Source organism: Grammomys surdaster, unplaced genomic scaffold, assembly GCF_004785775.1.
Source record: "Grammomys surdaster isolate TR1022 unplaced genomic scaffold, NIH_TR_1.0 348, whole genome shotgun sequence".
NCBI classification, from domain to species: Eukaryota; Metazoa; Chordata; class Mammalia; order Rodentia; family Muridae; genus Grammomys; species Grammomys surdaster.
In genome coordinates, this window is record NW_021604767.1 from 2205168 (window position 1) to 2228320 (window position 23153).

Genomic DNA, 23153 nt, shown 5'->3' on the forward strand with positions numbered 1-23153 from the left:
GACAATCTAGCAGACACAGTGAAAAATGCTTGTTTCAATAACTTTGATACTAAAATTTATATGGTCCGTTCAAGGAACAATTATAAACACCACCTCAAATAAGGAGTGACACAATGCAGCCAGCAGCAGCCAGCTGACTCACCCTGGGAAGCTGTGTACAGGTCAGGATCAATGGCTGGAATGGCTGACACGGTCTGTGGACTAGGCTGGACAGCATTACTCGTTACACCTGTGAATCAAAATCAGAGATATGCAGAAAGTGCTTCATTCCCTAATTTCATATCAGGAAAGAAGACAAAGGTTGGCAATTATTTCACTATTTCAACATTTTCTTGAAACCTTAATTGATTCTGACACATCAATTTGAACTTATTTTACACACTGGAATAGAAAATATGCAGGAAAATATGAGTGTTAACCTTCATGACTAGTGAGTCAATTTTTTTGTTCTTTGAAATTAAGGTTTAACTACATCATTTCCCCCTTCATTTTCCTCCCTCTAACCCTTCCTATGTACCCTCTTACTCACTCTCAAATTCACTGCTTCTTTTTTCAATATTAATGTCTGAATATGTAAATATATATACATATCCTCATATTCATAAACACAACAATGAGCTGCTCATGCCATATCATATAACTTATACATACATGACCACGTGGTCATGCTTTTTATAAGCTTGCCATGTATCTTTAAAGGAAGAGACTTCCTTCCCATCTTTTAATCTCTTAGCCTGCTAAGTACCTCGAGGTCAAAGACACATAATTGTGATTTAAGTCAGCCGAAAAATACAGTTCATAAGTATGTGAAGTTGAACACTGAAATTCTCCAGCTAATGCTTTTAAGGTGTTATTTTTACAGGTAAATGAATGATTAGTCTGAGTTCCTGTCAAGACTTGTCAAAGCTCTCAAATCAGTGTGTGCCTAGCAATAGGCTCCAGGTACAGCCTATTCCTCACTTAAACTATTAGCAGAATGCACTGAACTCGTACAAAAGACTATACTGACTCGACAGCAGGGAAAGCATACGAAGAGAAGCTGACTACTTCCAGAAGCCAAGTGATCTCCGAAAATTCAAAATTCTGTATGCATGTGTCTTATAAATAAAATTAGTTCTACATAGTATACTACTCTGCTTTGCTGTTAGCTGCTATAATTCCAGATTAACAATACAATTCTCACTTTCTTCTTAATGGCTTTATAATGCTCCTTCTTTTCTATTTTTAAATCACTATTTAAAAACCAATCCACTATTTAAAAAAACGATGCACAGAACTACAGTGGATATACCTATTACTGAAAAGCCAGGAGACATATAAAATTTATGCTGCATAATTCACTGACCTTTTGCTTAATTATGATGAGTTCTAACAAAGTATATTAAGCAATTAGCATTTGACATACTTTCCCACACAAACCTTTAAAGGCATATATCAAGGTAACATTAAAAAGGATGTTAGAAGTCAGGTCACGGTGGTGCATGTCTTTAATTCCTGGATTTGGGAGGCAGAGGCAGGCAGATCTCTTTCAGTTTCAGGCCAACCAGGGCCACACAGTGAGACTCTGTCTCAAAAAACAACAAAATAAAACAAAATGAAAGACAAATGTGATAAAGTCAGGAGATCTGATTAGGACTGTTCGTGAAGCCTAGGAGGGCTTTTCAGTAGCCATATCTTAAGTGCATGAACATGGCTGCGCACATTCTCCAAGCAGGTAACTCTACTCCTTCCCCAGCAACTCATACTCATCCATAGATTAAATCTTTCAACAGACTCAAGGAAGGGCATACTTTTTGGCCAGCATTCTATGGCAAGTTTTAAATGATTCCGTGTGTAGGTCCTATGAACAAGCTGCATTAGGAACACAGTAGAATTCACAGAGGCTGCTTAGTTCTACAGCAGTAGTTCATGTGAATAATGCTTTAAAAGGCTATGTGAATCTTACTAAGTTTTTGGTCAGTCCTTCAGCTGTCATCCACGCCTGAGGCAGGATAGTCTGGACATGTCTCTTCCTGTTTGTCTTGAAGCCCTTTTTGCAGCCACCAAGAGCCTAGAATACTGGACTGATGTAAGTTCAAAAATACCTGGTAAGTTGGTAATGTTTTTTAGGTTACTATTTATTCACTAGGTGCTCTAATCTGTTCTTTTTTTCTCTGTTCTGGATTTGGAATGGACACTCTGGGCAATCTACACAATGATTGCAACTCTTAGACTATAATATGTTGGAGTGAAGTAATCCTTTACAATGCACTACTAGGAGGAAAGCAGTGAGTTTGAACACTAATTCCTTTATGTTACTCATTAATAAAATGCAATAAAATGTTATGACAGAAAGTAACTTCTGAGCCACACTTACGCAGCATATTAGAAGGCATTCATACATATGTGTTCAAGAATACTGTTAACATTTTTTGTTAAGTAATATCTTGTTCTACAGGCTAAATGGCATAGAAAGAAGGGTGACATAAAAGAGTTAATTAGGAAACTAAGGAAGATTGTCTTTAAGCTTTCAACAGAGCCTTGAAATGGAGTGGGGTTAGAGGCCCAGCAAAGGTAGGAAGACACAGCTACTCTAACCTATAAAGAACACCAGAATCAAAGGTAAGAAAATCAGAGGACGGATATGACAGATCCCCCATGTAACCAGGGGAAATGGCACTGAGAGAAAAACACAGGCTAGGATGTCAACAAGCAGATGATACCACACAGAACCCAACAGTATAACTTCTCCCTCCAGTTCCTCACAGAGCTCAGGTCTGCAGTGTAGTAGGTGAGAGGTCAAAAGACTAGCAGCAGTTGGGTGTGGTGGTGCAAATCTTTAATTCTAGTACTCCTGAGGAGGATAAATATGAATTAGGGGCCAGATTATCTACATAGAGAGTTCCAGATCAGCCAGGGCTACATAGTGAGACTCTGTCTCTGGAAAAAAAAAAAAAGGCTAGCAGTAATAATACAGTTGTACCATTTTTATGGAGCTAATTTTCTGCTAAGGCCTTCTGTGATACAGCCTACAAGAACCACACATTTTGAATTTTGAGAGACACAGTGAACATTACTAATGTCTCCATGTGTTATTTGCTCAGTGGCTAGCACAGTGGCAAACACTTCGAAACAACCACCATTCCTGCCCTCCTTGCACCCACTGCTTTTCTGTGGAAGAACTAAAGCTTCTCAATGAGTACATATTATTCTTTTCAGCTATCTGAAGGATTTCCCTTTGATAAAAGTGCATCCTGGACCTATTACATGAGAGAAGGTAAATCACTCTTAAAGAGAGCCAGAGGGGAAACATCTGTTATGTTTATAAACTAAAAATGTTATTGCTTTCTTTTATTTGACAGCTATGAAATGAGTAAATGTAACAGAAAAAAATAGAGTTAAGAGGAGATCTGGCATCAAAAATCAGTAACTAAACAGAGGCATGCCACTGAGAAAGCCAGTTTGGGTTAGAAAAGATTTAGATCCTTGTCTCCCAAGGATCACACACAAGGGACACAGAGAGGAGGAGGCAACTTCCTAACTAACTCAATGAAGTCAGAGTCTTGAGTTCAAATTCTTGCTCTTCACTGGGTATGTTTCTTAGAAGGTTTTTACTTTTATTTGCTTCTTTGAAGAATGAAAGAGGATGTGGGGAAGGGATAACCAGGATATAAAAATATGCTATATTTATACACATCTGAGCAGGTAGGGAGAGACAGAAAACACAACCAGCACATGTCTCAGTTAACCAGATCAAGATGCACTGTGCACACTAGAACACTTCCTAGAGTCTACTTTCTAATATTTATCATTATCATGAATATTCACAATAATAAGTTCTGACTATTAGTGTGACCACATGAAGCTATCAAGATTTTAATGATTTCACTGTATAAAATGTTAATTTCATATAGGTCAATTAAACAGTCCTCCAACTAAAAGTATGGTTTGTTGTTTCACACACATACACCAGGTATGTATGGATCCAGGGTGAGTAACTTTACTACAGAACTGCCCTCAGATCTCTTTCTACAGTAGTACCTTTCAGGTAACCTTTCCATACACTCTACACTGACATGGTATTTGTCTTGATTCACAAAATAATTTGGAATGTTCACTAACTTGTCACAAACAGCTCTGTTTCTCTGGCACAGAGGAAAGAAGAAGAAAAGAAGGACATGAATCTGTAGAATGAGTATTTCTGTATTATAAGTGCCAGTCAATTTTATGCTTTCCCCTCTTTAATAATTAAGCAGAAAAAATAGGTACTAACTTCATCCTAGAAAGAAAAAAAAAAACATAGGGCGAGGGAAGTAGATATTAGATGAGCTATGACAAATTATAGTCTAGTGGGAACCAGAAGACCTTGGGATCTGGTTCAAAGGCATGGCATGCTGCTTCTGAAAGAATGCCAGTGTTTACTCTGTCAGGTACATTCTGACCAGAATTGTCCTCTTGCAGATTCGCTTGGGTAGCTGGTTTTGCTCAAACACTCTAGATTAGAAATGATGAATGTTTCTCACATTTGAAGACTATAAAACATTTAAAACAGTGTTTTATAGTATATGTACTAAACCTATTCACAGTAGCTGACCTAGCTGTGTCATGACACAAACCTTAAAGCCTTGTAAGCCAGATGAATTACACTCCACAATGACACAAGAGACTGAGGATAAAACAATCAGTTTCATCAATAATAAAAGTAATATATTAACAATATAAACAAAAAGCATTAAATTTTAAAATGGGAAGAAAAAAATGTAATTGCTATTTTAATGGTGAAAATAATTTTTAACTAATTGTGAAACCCATATATGATGACCTAAAAGGTTTTGATGAAATGAGATTGGCAAATGAAAGCCCAAAATGTAAGGGCACAGTGTCACAGCAGTCGTGGATGTCATTATGTGGACCAGAGACAAGTGGAGAGCCTTCCTAGAAACATTCTATGTGTACGACTGAGTGTGCGTAAGTGTGAGTATGTGGTGCACGTGTATGCGTTTGTGTGAGTATGGTGCTTGTGTGTGGTCTAAGTATAGGCAGTGTATGAGAATGGTTGTGTGCTGAGGCCAGAGAAGGACACTGGCCTCCTGTGCTCTGTTACTCTCAGCCTTCCTTTAAGGTAGGATTTCTCAAATAGCCTGGATCTAAGCTACCAGCTAGCAAGCCTCAGCAACACTTGTCTCTTCACTTCCTGATGTTGGGGTGATAGCTGTGTGTGTAATCATGGCCAGTTTTTTATGTGGGTGTTGGGATCAGAATTTAGGTCCCCATAATTCTGGTTACTCATTAGCCTATGTGCAGCTTCAGAACTCTCGAGTTTTTATGAAAATGGGGACAGAGTATTGTGTTTATACCTGTGCTGTGTGGCACTTCTGCAGGGGTATTAGCTGGAGCATGTGCACCTGGAGGAATCTGTATCCCACTGTAGCTGCCTGTTGCCAAGTTGCTTGGGTCGTATGTTGAAGATGACGATGGCTGAGGTGGCTGGGTGGGCAGAGAGGTTGCACCAACATCTTCATTTTCTTCAACATCTGTATATAACACACGTAAACTGTTGAAGCAGGGATTTGAAATACAATGACCAAATACTTTCACTTTCCTCTACTCTCACATGACAGAAGGAATCTACAAATACAATTTCACCTACATGTAGCTAATAAGCAGGCTATTTCCTGAAATCGTTATATTTTTAAATTTTTTATTTTTAAGAAGTTTGTGGCTGACAATGAACAGCATTTCTTTTGGACAATGTCCACCAGGCCTACACATTTGCTACACACACGGTTATTTCTATTAAGCAAACAAACTTCAAATAAAAAAAAGGACATTTTTGGTAAAATAGGTCACATTTGTGCTGTCAAAAAAGGACTGTTTTTTGATAATCATCTTTTATTCCATATCTTCTATATGTAGGCTACTAAATGATGGTCTATTACTATCAAAGTAAAATACAATATTTTGCTTTCTATCACATTGCCAAGTATTTGTCTGATTATACATACCTCTAAAAGTAAATTATTTTTTAAAAAGTAAATCAAATTACTACTCTGAGATAAACATTTTTCTAGACAACTTTGTGAATATATTTATACTTCAAATATACTGAAATCCTTTTCCCATATCCAGAATTCTTAACAATGACATATAGCCATTTTAATATCTGATAAGACAGACTTCAAACCAAAACTATTCAGAAGAGATAGGGAAGGACATTACATATTCATTAAAGGTAAAGCCCATCAGGAGGATATTACAATTCTACATATTTACACACAAAGCACAAGGGCACTGTATTTCATAAAAGAAACATACTAAATCTCAAATTACATATTAATCCTCACACACTGATATTGGGCACCTAACTCCAATATCCCACTCTCATCAATAGATAGACCATCCAGACAAAATGAAACAGAGAAATGCTAGAGTTTAGCAACCTCATAAATCAAATGGACCCAACACACATCTACAGAGCATTATACCACAACACTACAGACACACTTTCTTTTCAGTAGCTTATGGATCTTTCTCCAAAACTGAACAAGTATTGGGACACAAGGCAAGTCTTAGCAGATATAGAAGAAATGAATCCTATTTGACTATCATGGATTAAAGTTGAATATTAACAGCAAAAGAAATGACAGAAAGTATACAATGTTACAGAAGCTAAACAATTCTCCAGTGAATATAAACTGGGCCAGGATAGTAATGAAGTCAGAAATTAAAAACATTTTAGAGTTACATGAAACTGAAAATTGGTCATTCACAAACTTAAGGAAACAGTGTAGGCAGTTCTAAGTGGCAAATTCATATGACTAAATGCTACATCAAAAAACTGAAGACACCTCATATTAATAATTTAATGATGCATTAACACCATTTCCTCAAATTATTTGACAAAAGTGAAACTGAAAGAACATTTACAAATTCTTTTTATGAAGCCATTATCAGCCTAATGCTAAAGCTACACACTCAAAAAAATTATACAGTAGTATCCCTTATGAATATTGATGCAAAAAACTCTCAATGCCTGCAAACCGAATTTAAGAAAGATTATCCACCATGATCAAGTTTGCTTCATCCTGAGACACACACACACACACACACACACACACACACACACACACACACATTCACAAGTTCCTAAGTGTAAACTACCATATAAATAGCCCTAAAGACAAAAACACAGCATCATTTCATTATATGCAAAAGGGCCTTTGTCTAAACATAAGATCTCTTCATGATAGAGGTACTGGCTAAAGATAAAAGGAACATACCTCAACACAGTAAGGGAAATAACGGCAGATTCATATCCAGCATCAACTTAAATAGAGAAACTCAAAACACTTTCACTAAAATCAGGAGCAAGACAAGGATATTCTCTACCTTCCTATTCACTAAATTACCTGAAGTTTTGCTGGAGCAATAATGTAAATGAAGGAGGTCAAAAGGATATACATGAGGAAGAAGGCAAAGTATCCTTGTTTGTAGATATGACTTTATGCATAAAAGATGCTAGAAACTCCACTAGGAACCTTTTACAGCGGATAAATACTTTCAGCAAAGTAGTAGGATTTTAAAAATAAAATTAACACAAATTAGTATTCCTATATACACCAATGATAACTAGACTGAGGAAAAAAAAATCAAGGTAACAGTATCTTTCACAATAGCATCCCAAAATATACTGGGCTAACTCTACCTGAGAAAGTGAAAGACTTGTATGAAATAAACTTTAAGACACTGAAAAAGAAATAGAAGATAACAGAAGTTGTAAAGATCTCCCATGCTCATGGATCAGTAAGATTAAAATTGTGAACATGACTATCCTATCACATATGATTTACGCATTTAAGAAAATGTTCATTGAAATTCCAACACAATGCTTCACAGAAACTAAACAACAAAAAATGACCAACTTCATATGGAAACGCAAAAACCTCAGGATAGTTAAAATTACTCTGAATAATAAATGAACTGCTGGAAGTATCACCACTCCAGACATTTCAGATTGTATTGCAAAGCTTTAGTAATAAAACAGCATGATATTAGGAAGACAGAGACAGAGAGGGAGAAGGAGAGGAAGTAGGAAAAATAAAAGGGAGAGAGACAGACATTGGTCAATGGAAATGAACTGAAAACCCAGAAATAAGCTCCCAAACCCCACACATCTATTTTTGATAAGCATGCCAAAAATATATACTGGAGAAAATATAGAATCTTTACAAATGGTGCTGGAATAACTGAATAGCTGCCTGTAAAAAAATGAAGATAGATCCCTCCTGATTATCCTGTACAAAACCAACTTCAAATAGGTCAACGATCTCACCATAGTACCAGATAGCCTGAATCTGCTATAAGAGAAGTGACGAATAGGTCTCAAGTCACTAGGACTAGAAAGGACTTTCTGAACAGGACACCTATAAAACATTTAATAAGTGGAAACTCATGAAGCTAAAAAGATTCTGTACAGCAATGGATAGCATCATTTGAGCAAAGCAGCAGCCTGCCAATTAGGAAAAAAAATCTTCACTAATTAGATAGGGTTAGTCTAATAAGAAAGGGTAAGTATCTAGAATATATAAAAAACTTAAAAAACAAAAAACCCTGAGCATCAAGAAAACAAATAACACAATTAAAATACGGGACATAAAAACTAAATAATTCTCAAAAGATGCAACAAAACTGGCAGAGAAACACTTAAAAATGTTCAACATCTTTAGCTGTCAAAGAAATGCAGATCAAAACTATTTTGAGATTTTTGTGTTACCACAGTCAAAATTGCCAAGACCAAGCAGATGCTGGTGAGGATACAGGCAAAGGGGACATAGTTATTCACTGCTGGTGGTAGTGCAAATTGGTACAGCCACTATGAAAATTAGCATGGCAGTTCTTCAAAAGTTGAGAATCAATCCACGTCAAGATCAGCTTGGGCATACACCCAAAGGACTACATCTTACTACAGAGATACTTGCTCAGTTATGTACATTTCTGCTCTATTTATAATAGCCAGAAATTGGAAACAGACTAGATTTCCATCAATGGATAATGATGAATGGATAATGAAAATGTGGTACATTAACACAATGAAATTATTACTCAACTGTTAAGAAAAATGAGATTACAAACATTTCAAGTAAATGGATGAAGCCAAAACCAACCAACCAACCATTGTGCATGCATATATATATATATATTCAGAAAGATAAATATCACATGTGTGGATGCTAGTTTTTAAGTGCTAGATACATATGATTTATTTAGAGTAACTACAGAGAACAAGTAGGTAGGAAGAGATGTGGGGATCTTCCAAAGAAGGGGAAATAATATATGTTAGAAAGAGATAATGAAAAAACTAGAATAGGAAGATTAAATGGCGGATACAGATGGCAGGGTAGGATAAAGGATATGAGAAAGGGCAACTAACACTAAAAGCTTTTAAAAAGTCATATGGAAATCTATTACTGTAGAAGTCCTCTTAAGTATATACACATATGAAAATAATTAAGAAGAATTACCATATAAAGTGGGAAACAATACCCTAACTAGGTATCTTACACCACTTAGTAAAACAATTAGTACCAGGGATGGTTATCTTTTGTAGAATCACTGGCCGATGGGGTTCTTATACATTACTTGTCCAAGTATTATAGTCTACTGCCAATGCTATTTCTATTGCTGAAGATACTATGTATGTTATCAAACATGGAGAAATTGAGCTGCTCCCAACTAAAAGCTTCACCTCTGCTTACTAACTGCATACATTGAGTTGGAGAGTAATACACGAAAGAGAAAAATAATCATTATATTCAAGTTACGCACCCTGTGACTTACAATAGTGACTTGCCTGCAAATATACTGGTGTAACAGTGGCACAATGCTATAGAAATGACTAACCAGTTTTACAATTTGACTAAGGCCTACCTTGTAATACTGAACCAATTTCTGACACTGCTAAAGTGGCCAAAAATCTGTAACTGGATAAGTTACAGGCCCTAGATCAGTGGTTCTCAATCTGTGGGTAGAGACTCCTTTAGGAGTCAAATGCAAATCCCTTTTATAGGATTCAACTAAGACCATAAGAAAAAAACCCACATAGTTACATTATGATTCATACCAGTAGCAAAATTACAGCTATGAAGTAGAAACAAAAAAAATTTATGGCCGGGGGTCACCACACATGAGAAACTGTATTAAAGGGTAAGTAACAGAACACAAGTGATAGGAAAACCGAGGAGGAATACTAAGGAAATGAGAAGAGACAGGTTATTCTAAAGGAAGGGTATGTGAAAAGTCATATGGACATCTGCTACTTTGTCAGAAGTGGGGCACGGAGGCAGGAGAAGTCAAGGTTGGCAAAGAGGGAGAAACTCAAGAGGAGTGATCTCATGCAAGGTGGGATAATGTGTCTAAAGACAATGGGTTATTAAAAATAAATATCAGTATCAGATGTGGGATACCCCATGAGCTGTTAGTCAAGGAAGCCCGAGAACCACCAAATCAATCTACAATCTTGTTTATGTCTTCTGGTTGGCTACCAGACCTAGGTGAGAAGACTCACTACTGAAGACATTCTACATGTTGACTCCAGGATACAGAGAACTGAGCTAGAACTAAACTGAATGTTTCCTTTCAACAGTATAACCATTATAGTACCTGCTGAAGAGTAAAGACAAGCTATTGGCATCAACAATTGTACTTGGCTGTAAGCCCTATAGACTATAATGCCAACATGTAGGCAAGATGTGCACAGTGCTACAAAGAACGGCATGACTGCTAACCACCTGATCTCTCAGTAGATATGAGGTCAGCTTCCCAGCAGGGAACCCATGCCTGTAATAAAAGTCCAACCTGTGTCTCTGGTGATCTTAGGCTCTGGGGAGAACTTACTACTGCTGATTTTCTTAATTGTCATGGTGCTAGTATATCAGGCCTCCTTCAAAATGTCCATATTTATATCTGTCATAGTAGCCTTAACCGTCAATTTGATATGGCCTAGAGTCACTTGAGAAGTGAGTCTCAATTGAAGGGTTGCTCATATTAGATTGGCCTGCGGGCAGGTCTGTCTGGGACTGCTTTGATTATTATTTGATGTAGGAGAGTCTAGCCCACAGAGGGCAGCATCATTCTCTGGGCAAGGAGCCCTAGGCAAAATAAGTATATGCTTCCAAGCTAGCCAACAGGCAGCATTCTTACATGGTTTCTCCTTTTAAGTCCCTGTTGAGCTCCTGGCCTGACTTTCCACACTGATGGACTGTAAAACCTATAAGCAGAAATAAAACATTTCCTACCCTAAATTAACCTAAATTGGTCAAAGTGTTTTTGCCACAGCAAGAGAAATGCAATTATAGAAACTCACAGAAAAATACTACTCTCAGCCATGATCCAAGATGGTTTCTCTTTGCAATGAAAGGTGATGTACAGAAGACTCACTGCTACTCAAGTTGCTAAGAGTGACAGATATTTTACCTTGAATAGGACATTTAAACCGCCTCTGAAAAACTAAGGGACCATCATCAAGAGGAGAAAAAATAAGATCAGGAAAATAGGGAGGAGGTCTGGGAATTGCTAAATTATGAGAATGGCATAGTAAATGTAATCATGATCTTACAACCCCAGGGCTACATGATTGGAAAGGGGCTCCCAGGGTCCTACACCTTTTTTTTTTTTTGATTGATGGTCTCATTCTGGCGAGGAGAAGACATCTTCAGTTATACTCTCACTGATGAGTTGACCAGGTTCTAATGATTAGTTTTAATCCTTGGTTACACAGATGGCCACAGACCAATGTGGGAAGAGATTTACAGAGAGAAAAGGAAGGGAAAGGGCATTTGGAGGAGTTTATAGAGTGTAGGCGGTGACAAAGTATGAGGAGGCATTATGTACATGTATGAAACTGTCAAACAACTTAGTTAAAAAACAAGACAAAAAACAGTGGCATTTGACTGCAGAGTTCTGTGGCTAATTCTTTCAAAAACTGGTATTATCTAGGTTATTTCTACATTCTGAATAATTAGAAATAAAGCTCTTATATACATTCACATATAGTCCTTTGTGTAAACACATATTTGCCTTTCTCTAGGACTGTGGTTCTCAATCTTCCTAATGCTGTGACCCTTTAATACAGTTCCTCATGTTGTGGTGACCCCCAACCATAAAATTATTTTTGTTGCTACTTCATAGCTGTAATTTTGCTGTTATGAATCATATTGTAAATATCTCTGTTTTCTGATAGCCTTAGGTAACTCCTGTGCAAGGGTTCTTTGACCCTCAAATGGATTGTGACCTACAAGATGAGAACCACTCTGCTTGGGTTAATAACTGGACTGCCAAGTTTTATACTAAGTATATGCTTAATTTAATACCTTTGCTTTCTTTTTCCATAAGGAATCCATAAGTTATAGCTGGTTGGCATTACTGCCAGAACGCTGACAGTCATTACGAATACTCTAGATTTTAGCATGTACATGGGCTTTCTTTTGGTTTATGATTAATGATTTCAGCATTGCTCCTAGTGGTCGTGTAGCACTAGGACTTATCTGTCTTCTCCTATTTTATTTTTTTAATGTTTTAAACTAAAACAGAATTATATCACTCCCCACTTCCTCTCTCCAGCATTCTCAGCTACCTTCACTTGAACACCTTTCATACCCTGAGGCCCTCAAGTTGATAGTTTATTTGATTACAGTCACATGTGTGTGCATGTGCGTGCATGTGCACATGTACACGCATGTGTGTAAGTATGTATGTGTATGCATAACTGTATAGAAACAAGGCCACATCTCCTTACAATACCACTCCTGATGGGCCAAGCATATTCAAACCACCTCAGCAGTCATTACTTACCTATACTTCCTTGTCTAGGGGCGAGATCCTGCAAAAGTTTTCCTCTTTTCCATTAACATGTCCCCTGATACTGTCATTTTCTGTTTTCTTTACACAGCCATTCTGAGGAGAGACTACTTCACAGCACACTTCCTGGTATTCTAGGTCTTATATTCTTTCTGCCCCACCTTCTACAATGTTCCTTGGAGCTACAGATACTCAGCATCACTGTCACGTTTGTCAGTTGATACATACATGCAACCTTGTACAGGTATGCTTGTCTCTGTAGAGAACTGTAACTTAGAGTTAATGGGAAGGACCACATTTATATCTGGAGGTTACTAAAATGAGTTGAAAACACGATTTATTTCATTAGTGTAAATCTTCTTATTAGGTGGGCACAGATGAAGAATAGTGCCAAAGAAAGTTTCATACCCCCCCACCCCCAAACATACACACTTTTTTGTCTCTTTAATTTTTTCGAGGTAATATTTGGCTACATAAACCTGTCTGTCTTCTGCTCAGAGAAATCCTTCAGTCTCAGTTTTCCAGTGTGCTAGAATTAAATGATAGGCAACGGCCACCATACTCAGCTACACAGAAAATTTTTCCAAAGCATTAAAGAGCAGATAATTGCCAGTCTATTTAAACTGTTCCAAAGAATAAAAAATGTATGAGTAAATTTCAAGTTTTATTTATAAATATATTTATCTATATGTATGTGTTATATATGTCCCAGTGAGTGTAGGCGGCCATAGAGGATTGAGGAACTGGATCTGAAGCTAAGCCTGAAACTGGGGATACAAGTGTTCCTGAGGCAGTCCATGAGTATAATATTTTAATCCCCTTAAAAAAATTCTAGGTCAACTTTAGTTATAAACATCATTAGTGCAAACATTCTCATTACAATAATAGCAATGGATGGAATTCATCTGTGTAATAAACATCATGACAAGTGAGATTTAGTCACAATGAAAAGCTGGACAGTCTCACCACTCTATTCAATACAATGAGAAAATAAGTTAGACTGTAGCTAACATGATACTGAACAGAACCCTGTATACCTGTCTGCTCACTGCCCACAGTCACTTCTCCACTGTAACAGCAGAATTGAACTTATGTAATAAGGCTCACAATAAGTTCACAAGCTTAAATATACTACCTCATCCTTTAAGAAAGCTTAATGAGTCCTATAATAAATGATGATCTCCACAGATGTTCCCATATCATTTCATAAAGTGTAAGGATCATTTGGACTTTTCTCAGTTCAGAGAACAGTGTTATTCTCTTTTAATTTATTCTAAGTTATTGACTACAAGTTAATTTTTTTTTAACATGAGAAACATTTTCTCCTTCCTTTTTTATCCCATATTAACTGACAGGTCAAATAAAGATAATAAGATAGTTATATTTTTCATTATTAAATAATATAAACTTACTATACAATAATGTCAAAATTCTTCTGTATGTAGTTTTCGTTTTTCCTAAGTGTAAAACACTATATTCTAAACTGTGTGGGAAAAGTGGAGACTCCATGTATGCATGTATCCATCCACCCATCCACCCATCCACCCATCCATCCATCCATCATCCATCCATCCATCCATCCATCCATCCATCCATCCATCCATCCTTCTGTTTGAAAATTCATAAAATAATGACCTCTGTAAAGATAAACAAAAAGCTAATGTCTTTACTCTGAGTTTTGGTAGGGTCTAGGAAGACAAGTATATGGAAATGAGAAACCTATTTCCCACTGTTGTACACTCTGTAATTTTGGACCCATGTAAAGTATCACCCCCTGCCCCTACCAATACATATCAAATAAATACATAAAAATATCACAGCACTAATACAATATTCACTGGAGTTTGGGAACACTTCTAGGTCACATTGTAAGTAGACTATCTTTCCTATGCAGGGATGAAATCTGGGCAGATATAGGAGTCCACCAAGCCACTTAGCTAACATGGACAAAGAGAACATGGAAAGCCTTAATCTTACCTGTCCCTAAATTCCTGGTTTTATAATTACTATAAATGAAAAATTTGCTAGTACTTTCTGATAACTTTGAAATCTCTGAAAACTTAAGATTCTACTAAAGCATTTCTATTAAAGACTCTACTAAAACTTAGGATTAATAAATACATACCGTTCTCTTCTTCTATTCCAACAGGGCCTGCTTGAGGAGTCTCCCCATTCTTTAAGCAGTTATGAATATATGTTGCCTTCCACCTTGCGTACTTTCTATGTTTCACATTCTAAAAGGGAATATATTTGCAGCAACATTAGACCAGGGTAAAATTAAAAGGAGAAGTACTTAACATGGGCTAAGCCATATTTCTGAGAATCTGGCTATCTCTATATTCTACTGCTGATTCTTCAGTGGTCAGGAACTGGGGACTCCGTGAGAAGGCATTTTCATTAGAACACCATGGCATCACATCACCTCACAAAATTCGTCAGGGAAGCATATGTGTATCTTGCCAGCAAAATTTCTAACTCTTGAGAACCTAAAGAAATTGGTTAAATGGAATTTTAAGATAAAATATAAAAGAAACTAATAATTGTTCTGTAAAGATATATACAAATCCTTGAAAATAAAAATAAGACTTACATGATAAAAATGTTATGGTGGTTAATTTTAATTTCTAAGTTGTCATGTATTACCTAAGTACTTGATTTGACCACCTTAGTTCTCAAGAGGGGAGCCAGAGTCAGTCTCATTCTGTTGTCTAAAGAGGAACCCAAAAACACCACTCAACTCAGGAGCCTGGAGTGCTTTCCTGCTTCAGCCCCTAAGACTGGTTCCTATATCCCTCCCTCCCCCCAAGTCTGATTGCATTCTGCTCAACTTCTTTAACAAGCTTTTCAAAACAGCTGTCCACACTCCGAGTTTTATTGTTTAGCTCACTGGCATGTGTACTTGCTTTCTCTCTTTTCTGTCCACTCATACACAAAGTCATACAATCTGAATGTGCCTACAAGTGGCATGGTCTATACCTCATTACTCATCAGAGGGGCTTTTTTTTTAAAATAATGTCACCAATAACCTACTCCTCTGGGGCAATCTCAGATGCCATTTCCAGCCTCCTCTGTCATACGTGACAGCAGTACATTAAGCCCTGGACCACTTCTGTTTGTTAAACCTTAGTCCTACTCTGTGACACACCTTTTCTCCTACCTCAGTTTTTGCTACCTAAGCCGCTATCCAGCCTTCAAATACTTAGAAGGTTTCTCCTGTTCTAGCAGAGACTGCAAGCCAGTGGAGCAGTCAGTGTCACTTATAAAGGACTTTACAACAATACTTATGTTTCCCACAGTAATAGCAAAGTGACAGGAATCCATTATTTCTAATTTTCTAAGAAATGAAGGCTTTGAAACACTGGGGCTACCTTTATATTTGGCAGTGTGTCTGGTGTCTGAGCTTCGTGGCAGCTCCTTCAGAAGATGTATACTCACGCGGATTCATGCATATATTATCTCTCCCCTGCTCTCCCACTGCCTTCCCTCTCTCCGCATCCCAGGTTCACATCTTAGCATTTATTATCAGGTACAGTTTGTCACCTCACAGCAATCTGTCTTTCTTCCTTATTCTTGCAATTCCTACAAGCATCGGGACAGCATTCACTGAACTTGTTTCTGTCAGTCTCCATATTGATTTATACAGCTTCTGCCATCTTTATTAATCTCAAATGTATACATCTAGTCTGAATTTGCTTCTGATAAATATCTGATGATGCGGTATTTCACTTCAAAGTCACATACACAACTAAATTAATCTGCCCCAAACTGCTTTCTTGATTCTCCCCAGCATCTCCTCCTCCCAGTTAACTTCATTCACTGAAGACAGAAATCAGTGGGAGTCATGTTGAGCACCCCTACCTTATCCAACTTCCATCTAACTCACCAAGACCCTACCTTATCCAACTTCCATCTAACTCACCAAGAGTTCAGTTCTCTACCTGACGCTTTTCTCCAGTACTTCCCTGGTCCCCTAGTATGTCTCTATATTTTAATCTCCCCTCCCCTGTTTTCATTATCCAGTGCTTATACCAATCTTCTAAAATATAAAGTCATTCATACCAATCTTCTCAGTGGCTTCTCCATGCACTTGGGCTATAAAAGTCGTTCCACTTGGGTCATGACTGTCTGGGGTTCTGTTTTCCTATCCCTTTCTTTTCTGGATAGCTCTATCATGTAGCTTTCTGAATAGATCTTTCTGTAAACATGTCCAGGCTATCTCTGTCTGTTTCTACCTTTCTCACAAGGTATATTTATTTACCTTTACTCATTCCCTATGGGGTACATCAAATATTAATGCCTCACAAATGTTTTCCTGACCTCTCAAACATAAAACAACTAAGAATCTATTTTTTCTAATAATATTTGCCATAATTTATCATTACATGCTTGTGTTTACAAAATATTTTCTTGTCTATAAACACATTCACATCACCAACGGCAGTTTATTCTTGTCCGCCCTCTGCACCATGCATCTTGTTTTACTCTAGCATATACTAGCTGGTTAACAGCATCTCCCATCCAATGAGTGGATGCTAACAGAAACTGCCTTGTTCTCCACTAATGTAGTAGAGTTACTTGGCTACATATGCATTATTCAGGTTAGAAAGTTGGAATTTCCCAAATTTGACTATTGAACTTTTTTGGGCATGGGGTGGGATGACTTTTGGAACAGAGTATCATTCCACAGCTTAGGTTTGCTGGGACTCAATGCAAAATTCAGGGTGGGCAATTCTTTTGCCTCAGCCTCCTGATGGGATTATAGCATGAGTCACAACACAAGACTAGGAGTTTCAGACCTAAAGAAACATCATCAGGATATTGGTTGCTCTGTTTTTCTCCCTTCTCTTTCACTACATGAAACAGCAATAATAAAAAAGTCAAAGAACTGAGTTTCCTTTAGATTTAAATTTTCAAAATCCCATATAAACTGGGACTAATGGTGGACAAAGGTTCTTATATCTAACTTAAGAACCTCTAGGTTTAGATGTCCACTTGAATTCCATATCTACAAATGACATTATTTAAAAATGTTCATTATCTTATCCTCCAGTTGTAAAATTAAAATTACCTATTTTAAGTATATGTAGAAACTATGGATTTTTATAGCTTAATAAACATTTGCTATTAAGACTTTAAATTAGCAAGCAAAAAGATATAAAGTAAGTCATATCTTCCATCTGCTCATTGGAGCTAATTATCCAGCTATACACACAGGAAGCCTATTACATCAGCTATAACAAGTAGAAATATTAAACCTGTCTCTTGTCATATGTGTTTGAACAATTTAGAAAGAAAAAATAATGATCAAAGATGCCTGGTAGCCGATACGTCATTTTGGCTTGGTCTTCTAAGACAAAGATGATATAAAAAGGTAGAGAGGAGGGCAGGAGAGACTGGGGAGCAAGAAAGGTCTGTGTAGTCAGAAAGGTGGAAATAAAGAGAAGACAGAATAAGTACAAAATCATTTTGGGTGAGAAGATCATGAATGAGTTGGATAAGAGAAATCCAAGGCAAGTTTTAGCCAAACACTATATATCACTCTCCAAAACACTTCTATATACTTTACTGTATGGTCCTCACAATCGCCCTGTAGAGCAAGCAAGTTATACTTTACTTCCTCTAAGACTGAGGCATCATGGGACCAGGTGAACAAAACCACTTTGGTCTGGCACTCAAAGCCTTCCACATTCATGATTCTGCTTCAGTGTCATCCGTCCCATTTCCTGTAATCCAGAAGAGGCAACGTTCCTCATGCTATTTCTCCCTTTCCTACCATGGTCACCGTGTGGTCAAATGTCTCCTCCTCTTCAGGCTCAGCTTACATCTTTACTCTCAAAATAGCCTCTCTGGATTGCAGGAAGTTAATTATTTGTCATCTCCTCAAGGCAGACACTATGCTAACTGCTGAGGGAGACAGGAGGAAGGAGACAGCACAAACATTACATACACTCCAACATGAAGGCCAGCAGTAACTGCCATCTCTAAATGTGAGACTTTTTATCAAAATTTAATTGTTAGCTTCTCCTGGAGAGGGAAACCACATACTTTACCATGAATAAACAAGAGAGAAAGGCCTGGATCCCACAGTATCCTTAGTGGACATGTTTCAGTGGTCTAAAAGACTTCTACAAGGTCCCACCACTTCCATGTACTGGATGTGAGGGAATGAGCATTCTAAAACTCGGCTATTTGGAGAGACCTTATCCAAATCACAGCAGGTACTTCTGCATCTTTTCCCTTAGGATTGATTAATTTCATCATTACAGAGCCATCAAAAGTCATGATATTTTAGTAATAAAGCCAGGCACATTATTTGGAAATGATTTTGTAAGCTACATCATAATCATGATACAAGTTGCAATTCAGATAGAAATATATAAACCACAGGGAAATAACTTTAGAAGGTCAATTACTTAATGCATGTTTAAGATAACAGTTGTAGTAAAAAAAAAAAAAAAAGAATACTTCTACAAACAAGTGAATTGCATTTTATGGAAGTTAACCTTGCCTGTAGATTTACTGGAAGAGTTATATTATGACTATAAGATTCACTCCTAATTTCATATTGTAGAAACTTAAATCACTCTGGCTACCTTTATTAAATACGTAAAGTTTTAAGAAAATATTAGTGTAAGCTAAAGAGGCCTATTTTGTAAATATATAAAAAAATTACCCAAAGCACATAAAGAAAAAAATTTGTTTTTATTCCTATTTTCCAAAACCTTGGCATAAATAATATATAGCAGACATTTCTGACAGTTTTTAACTTGAGTTAATGCACATTTGAATACTGTTATAGTAAAAATAAATAACATTTGATGATACACAGTATTTTAAGAGGAGAATAAGATGTCAATATTTGTAAAATTCACTCACTCCTTTGGGCTGATTAAGACATCCTTTCTGGGAAACAGGAATTGTAAAAGGAGCTTTTACTTTTGTCCCCTGGCCCCAAGTTCCTGTTTTGTAACTGAATTGATGAAAATCACTGACAATGGCAAATTTCAGCTAGTAGTAACAGATACAAAGGTTTCCTGAATTCTCAATTCATTGCCTGTACTAGCCCTCTGTGCTTGGACTGGGAAGAAAACACAAAGCTGGATTAGGTGGTCTTGAACTACATGCATACAGGAATGAAAAGAGATTTAATTAAAAACAAAAACCACATTTGTGTCAAACCTGCAAACTTGAAAAAGCCAATATAATCTATTTCTAGCACGCAGGGCTTCACTCTGGGGAAAGCTCAACCAACTTGCCTTAAACTCTTTCTCCTTGACTTTTTGTCTTGAACCTAGTAGATTCGATATTACAAATAACTGCTATGACCAAAGTCAGCTATTTCTGTACACTTCTGTACTTACCCTCACGAGATCCCACTTTCTGGACCATGAGAGTATGCTGTATCACTCCCATTGCTTTCATCTCCTTTTGTGTTTGTTTTATTGGCTCTCCAGCTTTCCTCATTTTCTTTTTACCTTGATGACATTGCAATCAGTCTTTGTTTTTTCTTGTTATGCAAAGCCTGGACTGCTACCACCTAGTTCTTAGATAGCCTTCCTTCCCCACTGAGCCTTCGTTCCCTATCCAGTATGGTGGGTTGATGGAGAATGGCCCCCATGGCTCATGCCTGCATGCTTAGTTCCCAGGAATGCACTACAGGAAGGATTAGGAGACATGCCCTTGTTGGAGGAGCTGTGTCACTCTCAGAGGAGGTTTGTAGCTTAGGGTGGGCTTTAGAGATTTCACAAGCCCAGGCCAGGGACAGGTTTGTATTTTCTTTGTGCCATTGTCTGATATGAAGCTCTGAACTACACTGTCTAGCACCATGCCTGTCTGCTTCCAGCCATGATAATGGACTAAACTTCTGAAACTGTAAGCTAGCCCCAATTTAAAGACTTTCTTTGTAACATCTGCCTTGATTCATGATGGTTTTAACAACATACAACACAGTCTCAAACTGACATCCTCTGTTCAGACCTCTTCCAAACCCCTCAATACTGAACCGTTTCACCTAACATTTCACTTGTAGGCTTATAGCCTTCCTTACATGACAACCTCTGCCCCCAATCCTACCTGTTGTTTCACTATTTACAGGCAATATATGAGGAACGGTCTCATTTTAAAACCTAGTAAAAAGTGACACATTTTTTGGGAAATTTTTACTTTTTTTGTCTTGTCTTTTCTTTTCCTTCCTTCCTTCCTTCCTTCCTTCCTTCCTTCCTTCCTTCCTTCCTTCCTTCCTTCCTTCCTTCCTTCCTTTCTTTTTTTGAGACAAGAGTTTCTCTGTACAGCACAAACTGTCCGGAAACTCTCTCTAGTCTGGAACTCACCTGGCTCTGCTTCCAAGTGCTGTGATTAAAGGTGTGTGCCCAGCTGCGAAATTTTCTTTTTATTATAGAATATTTTCATATTAGAAGAAATAAGTCCCTTACATTTCTAAATTGATAAATTTATAATGATCTTCACACCTTAGTATTGTATTTCAACGGGTAATAAGCCACTACTATACCTAGAGTCTTAATGTTCAGCTCCATTGACTGATGCCCTCACTAAACTTGTTCCTTCTCATAATTCTTTTATACTTTTGCTGTTTTTCTGAGGTACTAAACTTAAACGAGGTTGGCCTTGAACTCTTGATCCTTTGCCTTTGCCCCCTTAGTCCTGAGGTTATAGCATATGCAACCACCCATGGCATACAACACCATTCTTAATAGCCACTCATGGCCAAGCTCCCAGTCATGCCCACACACATCATCCAATTCTGTCAGTCTATGACAGAAATACAATCAGAACACGACTACTTACAGTCACGCCCTCCACTACTAATTCTGGTCTGACCAAGCAGTATCTAATATTGGCTATCTAATGTCTGCTTCCCATTCAATTCTGGTCTACTACACTGAAAACAGTTAACTATTTCAATAGACAATTCTTATCAACTATGTCCGAATTCCCCTCTTCATTTTATCCTCTATTATTCTTCCTGTTCTTATTTTTAATTCAGTCAAGTATTGCCTTTGCTACCTCCCAATCATGAATGAGTAGTTAACAGTGGCTTCAGAATCATTACAGCACTTGATAAGAAAGTACAGGTCCCACATAATCTGCCTCCTCCCGGACTCTCTGTGATTTTTCTCTCTTACCACTTCAGGGCCTGCAAAAATGCAGCCTGATTCTCAGCAAGGCCTTCCTTGAATCAACTTACTCACCAATTCTTATTTCTACCTTCAGTTTCTCAATTACAGCTATCATTTGACATCATGTTTACTGTCCTTACAAACACTGTTTGTCTCTACTCAGGAAAGTGATTCCCAGTCCTGGCTGCACTGCTATGTGTGAAAGAATCAGTGGACACATTTGGAGTTCATTCCTTTTATCAAATACTGTTAACAATCCTCAAGCTGGGTATCTAGAAACCACATTTAAAAATCATTGAAATATGGCAGTAAACCTTTTTTTTTGTTAATAAATATAAATTTATTTAACTTGAATACATATTCTGACTTGGGTTTCAATGGGTAGTATTGAGAATATTTATAAAATCCCCAAGTTACAAATAGAAGTTAAAAAAGAAAAAAAAAAAGGCTAGTAGTCTCTTAGTGCCTGTAGCATATTTACTTTTGGTCCTTAAGATGTATCATACAAACAATATGTGTTCTATAAAATGCCAGGAGCAATAAAATATAGTAAGAAATACTTGAGAAACAAGTAATAAAAACTGTTATTATATACTGAAGTTCTTAATAATTACTTATTACATGTTTCTTGACACTTTTAGACAAGTTTTATAGTTGCATAAGTTTTAAAGCTACCATAATCTCATAAAACAAGATTTTAAAGAGAAGAACAAAATTCTACTACAAAAAATAATTAAAATTTAACCCACATATTTGGATTTATCTACTCTATTATCATAACACTGGAATGTACATTCAGGTTAGATTTCCAAACAAAGTATTTCCAAACAAAGTAACTATTTAATAACATAGTTTCATTAAACTTTTAAGAAAGTTTTAATAACAGGATATGCTATATTATATAGATATGTTATATCTAGTCAAGGTATTCCACATATCTTGTAATCATTCTACAACTGTTTAAAATACTGTCTCCCTATCTTTTTTTCCCTCAGATGAAAGACAATCTCATATACAACAGATATTAAGATCAGGAATATTTACACACAACAGTACTACGTGACTCATAGTCACAACACCTTGTCAGCTGAGCCAGTAATGTCCTCTGCAGTCATTTCTTCATAAGGCAGAGATAGAATCTAAGAAGCATGCATTATTTAATAATCAAAGTAATCATGACTA

At 37.0% G+C, this 23153-nt stretch overlaps 1 protein-coding gene across 1 annotated transcript in view; it reads right to left on the bottom strand.

Moving 5' to 3' along the window:
• The window catches only part of Vta1 (vesicle trafficking 1), a 56084-nt gene that overhangs the window by 6999 nt on the left and 25932 nt on the right, over positions 1–23153 (bottom strand). Inside the window, exons 5-7 of the mRNA XM_028779218.1 lie at positions 14960–15068; positions 5337–5513; positions 143–229 (exon numbers count right to left, since the gene is read on the bottom strand). Of these exons, the coding sequence (XP_028635051.1) occupies positions 143–229; positions 5337–5513; positions 14960–15068 (373 nt within the window). The remainder of the gene's footprint in view (positions 1–142; positions 230–5336; positions 5514–14959; positions 15069–23153) is intronic.